General features: G+C 48.4%; 2 protein-coding genes across 2 annotated transcripts in view; both read left to right on the top strand.

Annotated features, from left to right (window-relative positions):
• The window catches only part of Xaf1 (XIAP associated factor 1), a 17,183-nt gene extending 14,928 nt beyond the window's left edge, over positions 1 to 2,255 (top strand). Inside the window, exon 6 of the mRNA XM_028787292.1 lies at positions 921 to 2,255. Coding sequence (XP_028643125.1) covers positions 921 to 962 — 42 coding nt within the window. The 3' untranslated portion in view covers positions 963 to 2,255. The remainder of the gene's footprint in view (positions 1 to 920) is intronic.
• A 724-nt stretch (positions 2,256 to 2,979) lies between these two features.
• Fbxo39 (F-box protein 39) lies at positions 2,980 to 7,561 on the top strand. The gene is made up of 4 exons (XM_028787227.1): positions 2,980 to 3,063; positions 4,934 to 6,038; positions 6,464 to 6,640; positions 7,224 to 7,561. Exons 2-4 carry the CDS (start codon positions 5,013 to 5,015, stop codon positions 7,350 to 7,352), a joined length of 1,332 nt encoding a protein of 443 aa, XP_028643060.1. The 5' UTR covers positions 2,980 to 3,063; positions 4,934 to 5,012; the 3' UTR covers positions 7,353 to 7,561.
• Positions 7,562 to 9,190: the final 1,629 nt, after the last annotated feature.

Genomic DNA, 9,190 nt, shown 5'->3' with positions numbered 1-9,190 from the left:
CCACCATCACCACCATCACCACCACCATCACCACCACCACACCACCATCACCACCATCACCACCATCACCGCCACCACCACCATCATCACCACACCACCATCATCACCACACCACCATCATCACCACACCACCATCACCACCACACCACCATCACCACCACCATCACCACCATCACCGCCACCACCACCATCATCACCACTACACCACCATCAACACCACCACCTGGGGAACCTATGGAAAAAGATGGGCAGAAGTTTTTCACACTTGAGAACTATAAAAACCACTTGGACCAAATGGGAGTGCTATTTTTGCCTTTTCTCTAGAGACTGTAAAGGTTGTAAACCGCCTCAACTACTTGCTTCTGTTTCGCTACTCTGAATCTCTCTGACTCTTATTATGAAGGGAGGATCATTGTTTCTCACACAGTGATTCTTTGGGTCTCTGAAGTTGAAAGTCAGTGGGCCACCCTGTATTTTACCTGTCAGCCCTGATACGCCCATATACAAACACGAGCACTTGGGAGTGTTGATACACATGTTTCTTCGTCCCTCGGTTCGGTGACTTGGCACTAACCAAGTAAACAACATGGCTCTCTAATTGCGATGGCTACACAGAAGATGTACACGTATTTCTCCCCGTTCACCCATAATGCCCACCTCCATTAGGCACTACCCCAAGTCTCCAGTCACCCTCCCTGCTCAGAGTCTCTTCTATGCAGTCCCATCTCAGGCTCAGTCACAGGGCACCCCCCCCCCAACCCTACCCCATGTTTCAGAACAAGGGACAGCAACACCTAGCCTGGCTTTGACAGCCCCTGTTGGTGGGGAACACCAATGACAGAAAATGACTACCTTCTGAAATACCTTAATAACTTGCCTCCCACTTGAAGCTTTTTAACATCTCTTTTTCATTTCTTTAGGAGAAATGCCTGAGGTTAGCTCATCAAAAGACACTCGAGTGAGGAGGGCCAGCTGGATTCGGAAGAGCGCCAGTTCGCACTAGCTACCCAGCTTCCTTTCCTAGTGGTCACAACTTTGTTTTCTTTGCCAGTCTCTGTAACCAAATTTCCCCTTTAATTTCTAACAGTTTCATGCGTGTTTACAATGCATTGTAATCACACTTATCCCCATTGCCTTCTGCCACCCCCAACTCACTCCTGCGAACCCACTCCTTCCCAACATGCCCCTGCTTTCGTATCTTGAGTCCACATTTGCTGGTGCTTGTGTGCGCACACACACGCTAGCATGCACATACTTATTCAGGTCTTGTGCGGTAACCACAGCTGATGTGTGATCCTGTTTGCAACAGCCATGGCCATGCTAAGTCCAGAAGACAGCATCTGACAGCACTTCACCCAGCCCCTAATCTCACCAGCTTCGGGCCCCATCTTCCACAATGTCCCCTTGGCCTTGGGAGGGATGTCTCATCTTGGGCTCAGGGCAGGGTACTCAACTGTCGCTCTTGGCACTTTGGGTGGTCTTTATTTAGGAAAAGAGACAGACTTTCATCTTTGGGCTTCAGAAGATGACTTTTCCTTCTTCCGAGCTACAGATGACCTGGAGTAAAGGCCTTCGCTTCTTGCACTGAACTCCTAAGCACCTCGGCTCAATTGCTGGGTTACTCAAGAGACCTTGGATTTATCCTCAGTTTCTCCCTGTCCTTTTGCTTTGTCTTCCTCATTGGTTTTTCAGGACAAGGCAGGTTGGGAATATGAGGCCTAGAGGGGGAGATGCAGCAAAAAAAAGGAAGGAGGAAGGGAAGAAAAAATGGAAAGAAAGGAAAAGAGAAGGGGAGGGAGAAGGGGAAGGAAAGGTGGAACAGGGAGAATTAAAGTTCCCAGAAAGTAGTTGAACCAAGCTTTCTAAAAAGGCTGATTGTTAGAAGGGGAGGTTAGCATGGAGGTTAGCATGGTGCAGGACCATCTTGAGCTATCTCAGCCCCTTAAAAAGCTGCTAATTGTCCACATCTATGCATGACCTAACATCCTGTGCCTCCTAATTGAAGTTTGGGAACATATGAGCAGATCCCAACTGCTAAGAAAGCCATCACATACGCATCTGGGACCTATAGCAAAGTCTCCCCGCTTTGCTGTAACCTCCTGTTGTATCACCAGAGTTTGTAAAGTGACTTTCTTTGCTCTGTTATTTTAAAATTGTTACCAAGGTCAGAACACGGATATCTGAAGCCAACTGAATCTGTATTTCTGGACCATGATCACTCATTTGGCTCCAAAATAAACTATCTCTTCATCTCCTTTGAGCTGTGTTTTTTGCGTCGGTGATGGGGAGGGTAACAAGGTGAAGCTTTGCCCCCCACCCCGGAGGGTAGCTGGGGAGGGGTTGTGCAGGTAAGGTTTAGCAATAAAGTAAGGAGTAAATGGCAGAGGCAGCTTATCTGGTGACAGACACAGTATTCAACTTTTAGCCCTGGGCTTCAGCACAAAGGTTACCCACCGGGGTAGGAACGGGCCAAGGATTAGGTGTGCACCTCCTTCTGAAAGCTAGGAAGCGGAACTGACCTCAGGTTTTGTTAGGTTCAAGTCGTGTCACCCACCCTTTGAGGGTGAGGTGTTACCTCGTCTGAGGATAGGGGAGTGGAAGCCCATGGCTAGCGTGGGGGTGGGAGGAGTCCTCACCTGGGCGTTGGAACAGAGATTCAAAGCTTCTGGGGGTCAAAATTGGAGGGAACCGACCTGAACACAGTGTTGGGTTCAGACCTCTCCGCTGCTATGAGCAGATTGGGCAGAGCGCCTGGCGATCCTCACCCGGTGCTCCTCTCTCCAGTCTCCTGCCTCTGCCTGCGTGCTTTCCTAATGGGTCCATGCAACGCCCTCTTCCTTCGCCTTCAGTGGATCTGGCAACTCCGGGTTTGGGACTCAGCGACCGGTGGGTGCTAGCAGAGCCAGAGGGTGGCTGCGCGTCACAAAGGCGGCAGTGGGCTTGGCCGCGGCGAGCACAGGTCGCCTTCCCTGTTGCTCTTGGAGTCGGCGTGGGAGCAGCAGCGCGGGCAGAGGGGCAGGCGCGCTCGGCGTCCCTGCAGCCCGAGCCGGGCGCAGCGAGCCGGTAACGGGTGGCCCGAGGCACCCACGCATCCGGAGGGCAGTGGTGGCCCCGCGCAGCCGCTAGGCCCGCGTGGGAGGGGCGCGCCGCCCTGGTGACGGGACAGCCTTAAGTTTCCCTCGCTGGTTGGCAGCTGTGTCATATTATGGTGGACCAAGCCCAGGTTTGGGATTACTAGCATGGGTTCGGATCACTTACACTTACACTTACACTTACACTTAGAACACCATCTCATTACGAAACTCCCAACTCCCCTAGATTCTCTTTTTGCAAAATGGGCGTGTTCTCATCTTTATAAGGAAAATGCAGAAGTACCTTGGCCCCAGCTTACTAACAGCAGCTTGCTCTTACAGAGCACGTTCTACGTCCGAGGTGTATTCCCTGGATCAGCTCATTCGAATTTCCCAAAATTAGGAGAAAGGAATTATTACTATTCCTATTGTCAGACCAGACACTGAGGCACAAAAAATGTTACTAAGATCACAGCAGCAATTGACAGACCACTAAATTCCATTGCCTTCTGTCAGTGAAAGTGCTAATCTCGTTTATTGGAGGATCCTTGCAAAAAAAACACACAAACACACAGAGAGACAGACAGACACACACACAAAACTCAAACTCAGGGGGGAAAGGCTCAAAGGAGTAAAGCACTTGCCATGGAGGTGTAAGGACATGAGTTCAAATCCCCAGGACCTATATAAAGTTGTTGCTATAATCCTGTCTATCCTACAAGAGAGGAAGTGTAAATAGAAGAGATCTCAGAAGCTCTTGCACTATCTAATGGCAAATGAGATCCTGACTCAAGCAAGGTAGAAGGTGAAAACCTATACCACACACACACACACACACACACGAACTCACATTTGTAGCCCACCAACATAGTCTTCTAGCCTGTGACTTTGCCGAGGTTTGATTTAGCAAGTCCGCCCTCCCCAGCATGCACACACACACACGCACACACTGTTCCGGGAAGCAACACATGTCCAGTCTATGCAGTGCTAGGGATTAAACCCTAAATTTAGGCTGTGCTGGACAACCCTCTATTACCAAGCTATATCTCAGCTTTTGACTTGGCATTTTTAATTGTTTTCATTTTTCCAGATTAACTTCTTGCCTCTCCATCCATGCTATCCCCAGTCCAGGTTCATAACCTTGGACACTTTGTTTACATACAATGAAAGTTTTTGGTCGGGGGAGGGTTGGTTTGGTTTGGTTTGTTAAACAGTTTACAAGCTAAGATGTGCAAGTACTTATTATTACACTATCAGTGTGAGCACATCACATGAATTCACAGAAGTGTGAATTCACACTTCTGGGGCTTTGTACGTGCTGTCCCCTCCACCTGTGATATAATCAGCTTCTCCATCACTAGGCCAGCCTGGTCTGCCTTGCAGAGCCTACTCATCCTTCAAAACTTAGCTCAGACATCACCCCCTCTGAGAAGTCCTTGACACTTCCCCCTTACATGGAAATTAGTTGCTCATTTCTGCTATCCCCACAGTGTAGTGAGCATGCCTGGACACTTCTTGTATATTTTGTTTGAGACAGGATCTTGTTACATATCCCAGGATGACTGGGACCCGCTGTGTAGCTTAGGCTAGCTTTGAGCTTGTATCCCTTCTGCCCCAGCCTCCTGATTACTGCTGGGATTATCGAAATATGCTGCCACAGGCCGCTTCTCACTGTGCTGAAATTGAGTACTAGTCTGTGACCCGAGATGAACTATGCAGACTTCACAGGTGTGGGGTGTGTCCTGGGTTCACCAATGAACAACTTACATCTGATACAATGCAGTAAAAGCAGGGAAAGTTTGTTCAATTGAGTTTGATTTCTACCTGGCCGGTAACAGGTCTTCCTTTTTAACCCCTCACAGAGAACACGTGATTGTGTTCTTTCCCCATTTTGGGAAGCCCTGCTCACCACACCACGACGCTGTACATCCGGGTCCTTTGATGGATGAAGACAGCGAAGTGACCCAGCCCCAAGAGCAGAGCTGCTGGGCCACTCTGCCAGATGTGTGTCTGCGCCGTGTTTTCTGGTGGCTGGGAGACAGGGACAGGTCCAGAGCTGCCCTGGTCTGCAGAAAATGGAACCAGATTATGTACTCAGCTGATCTCTGGCGATACAGGACCATCACGTTCAGCGGGCGGCCGTCCAGGGTACACGCATCTGAATTCGAGTCAGCACTCTGGTACGTTAAGAAATTTGGCCGATACCTGGAACACCTGGAAATCAAGTTCCTGAACCCTTACAATGTGGTCTTGACCAAGAAGTTCCAGGTCACCATGAGAGGCCTCCTGTCGTGCCTGGGCAAGAGTAACAACCGCCTGCGGTCACTCTCCATCCAGCACTTGGAGCTAGATCGGCTGGTCTGGAGAAACAGCATTAGGGGTTCACTCATCAAGAGCCTGAGTTTTTTCTTAAAGAAAATGGGCAAACACCTGGACCATCTGAGCCTGAAAGGAGCCCGGCTGACAGTGGAACAAGGCTGCCACATCCTCAACTCCCTGAGCTACATGCGGAATGAGAATGTGGCCTCGGAACTCAACATCGAAGACTTCTTCAGCCATCACCTGGCTGTCTACGGCAGCTCCCAGTTCCACAAGGCCATGGCCACGTTCCACAACTTGACATTCCTAACACTCAACTACAACTGTATCTCTGACGAGCTGCTCGAGACCTTGAGTGAGAACAACGCTGGTACCCTCCGGATCATGAACATCAAATGCCATGTTCATGACCCTCATGGTCAGGTAGTCTGGGGTATGTCCTGGGCCAAGCTGGCCAGGCAGGCCAGCAACCTGAAGGTGAACTTCTTCTTTGAGCGGGTGATGAAATACGAACGCCTGGCCCGGATCTTGCTGCAGGAGATTCCAGTCAGGAGCATCAGTCTGAGAAGCTGTTATTTCAGTGACCCAGACTGGTCCATGCGGCCCACTCTGACAGACCTCCTGCCCACCTTCCGGAACACTCTGCAGGTGAGTGGCAAGTCTGGCCCCCAGGAGCCTGTGAGGAGCTCTTGTTCACAGGAAAGCCTACTACTGCCTGTTCTGGGCTAGGCTTCCACATGCTTCCTTAATTCTTTGTCAAAGTTCTGGATGTTACTAAGCACCTTCTCAAGCCTCCCACACACTCTCAAGACCACAGCAGATGTGAAAACCGTGATACACTGGCTGGCTGTCAACCAAGAAAAACTCCCTTATCCTTAGTGTAGAGTTGTGACACCTGAGCCAGGGGATGCCTTGCTGGGAACAGACAGCTTCCCACCTTCCTGCTGGCTCACAGCAGTACACTGGTGGCCTTGTGGTTCCTGTGGTCAGTACTTAGCATGGGATGGGGAGAAACATCCCCTAGGCTGTTCCAGCATCCCTGTCCCTTACCCTCAACCCCCTGTGCTTTCTAGAAGTTAACATTCGAGTTCAACAACAATCACGAGTCTCTGGATGAACAGCTGCATCTTCTCATCCTGGCCTGTCGGAAGCTGTTTTACTTCAAAATCTGGGCTTTCCTGGACGTTAAGTTTGTGGAGCGGATTCTGAAGAGCCAGGAGGAAGGGCAGTGCTCCCTGCGCACACTGAAGGTAAGGACCCTCGGCTGCTTGCGCGGGGTAAAAGGGGGACATCTAGACTTGGCACTTTTGCTCTTATGCCCATTAAAAACTGGGACAGGGACAGATATGAGGCAGGCACTGCCCCTGAATCCGTCCATGGGAGATGACCAGTCCACACACAGGCTCTGAAAGTCTCTTCTCTGTCTCCTCTGGGGTCTACATCCATGAATCTAGCCAGCCGTACGTCTTTCGGAAGATGTATGGTTTTCTATTGTTATTATTCCCCAAACATAACATCTGAATTATAACTGACATTATAAGCAACCCAGAGATAATCTTCATGCTCTGTTCCATTTTACATAAGGGACTCAAACATCCATGCATGCATCTTGGAATCCAAACGGGGCCCTGGCATTGGTCCCTTGTAGTTAACGAGTGAAATTTGCTTGGGGTTTTTCTGTTTCTACCACTAATTTTGTGTGTATAGATGCATTTACATGGTTGTCAGATCCTAAGTTATGTAGCCACAGTGTGTGTGTGTGTGTGTGTGTGTGTGTGTGTGTGTGTGTCTGTGTCTGTGTGTGTGCATGGGTGTGTTTCTTTATTGGCACAGGTGAGAATTTATACAAACCGATACGAGACAAATGAAGAAGACAGGACCCTACGGGAAATTTACAGGAAATACAGAAAGTTGATCGATTCAGAACTTAACTATTTTGTCATCGCCTACCCCATGATGTAAAGAGTGCTCTCCAGAGGAAGACATCTAGATGCACTTTGAACCTAAAAACCTGGTTCTCAGTGAATTACATTTGGGGCTCCCATGCCCTCATCCCTTTTTCTTCTCTCTCCTTTAGCCAGCCCCACACCATCATGACCAGCCTTGCGAAGGCTAGACTGTTGGTGCTGTCGAGGCCCCAAGCATCTTTAAAGTGTTATCTTTACCAACAATCCCGGTTGGCTTCTTTTTCATTTGGTGTGTAGTTTTTTGTTGGTGGTGGTTTGGGTTGGGTTGGGTTTGGGTTTTTTGTTTTGTTTGTTTGTTTGTTTGTTTGTTTGTTTAATTTGGGCACTCCCACTCAGCTACAGAGAAAATCCAAAGTAAGTTTGCCAAGGAAGTCTGGCTTCTGCTTCCCTGGACAGGTGTGACCAGCCAGTGAACAAACCTTCTACCAACTAACTTTACCCATTTAGAAATGCTTTGTACTGAGGTGGTGGTAGCACACACCTTTAATCCCTGCACACGGGAGGCAGAGGCAGGTGAATCTCTGAGTTCGAGGTCAGCCTAGTCTACATAGCAAGTTCCAAGACAGCCAGGGCTGCACAGAGAAACTCTGTCTTAAAAAACAAAATAATGCCCGGAAGTGGTGGCACACACCTTTAATCCCAGCACTTGGGAGGCAGAGGCAGGAGGATTTCTGAGTTCGAGGCCAGCCTGGTCTAGAAAGTGAGTTTCAGGACAGCCAGGGCTATACAGAGAAACCCTGTCTCGAAAATAAATAAATAAACCATCTATAATGGGATCCAATGCCCTCATCTGGTGTGTCTGAAGATAGCTACAGTGTACTCATATACATAAATCTTTTTATTTTTAAAGAGCTCTTTTAAAAAAAAGAAAAGAAAAGAAAAACAAATAATGACAAAAAAATGCTTTTATTCTGCCTGACCTTCATGTCAGAGCCTCCTGACCTTGAGGTGGCCTGGGTCTGATCACACACAATCAGAACCCACCATTATTTCCTTGGATGAAACAGGACCATTCTCAGAAGGAGCCACTCAGGGACAGAACTGCCCACAGAGGGAACTCAGGAGCTAGGTTATCAGCCCTGTGAAAGACTCCTGCCCCAGCCTGCCAGCACCTCCTTTAAGTTTTCTGTTCAAGTGACAATCGTGTCCAGCCTGCTGTGACACTCAGTCCTCAAACTTGAAGAGAGATTAGAGGTGGCCATTTTACACCCATGTTTGTAAAGAATCTGTAATGTAGTGTGACCTAATGCTATGTGAAGAGGGGAAACCCACCATACTATACATTTAGAATTATATCATCCATCATACAAAACACATCTAAAGACAAGTTTAAAGCGTGTAAGAGATGTAACAAAAGTCGATTGGAGGTAGAATTTTGGTAGATATTCTTGTCTTTTTTATGTCTTCCTTATTTTTCTACTTCTCTACAGTGACCATGTCATTTTTAGTAACTAAGAGCACAATCTAGCATATCTCTGATCATGAGTGACCACCGGGTCCTGGGGCTGGGTTTCCATGGGTGTTTCTTCTGGTCCATTGATGTCTTTTAAAGTTTCTTCATTTTTTAAGATTGACTATAAGGTGTTACATATCATTACGGCATTATCAAACAAAGTGTTTGATAATTCTCCTTCTTCCTCTCCCTTCCCTGCTCACTCTTCCCTTATAAGTCCCTCCAGTCTCCTTTCTTTAAGATCATGTGTCCTTTGGTCCCAACCTACCCCTCATCCCCATTGTTACACATCCTGCCCCTCATCCCCATGGTTACACATCCTCCCCCTCATCCCCATGGTTACACATCCTCCCCCTCATCCCCATGGTTACACATCCTCC

The sequence above is a fragment of the Grammomys surdaster genome, unplaced genomic scaffold, assembly GCF_004785775.1.
Source record: "Grammomys surdaster isolate TR1022 unplaced genomic scaffold, NIH_TR_1.0 125621, whole genome shotgun sequence".
Classification (NCBI taxonomy): Eukaryota; Metazoa; Chordata; class Mammalia; order Rodentia; family Muridae; genus Grammomys; species Grammomys surdaster.
Note: the sequence above shows the minus strand (reverse complement) of the source record. Positions and strands in the feature narration are given on the sequence as shown.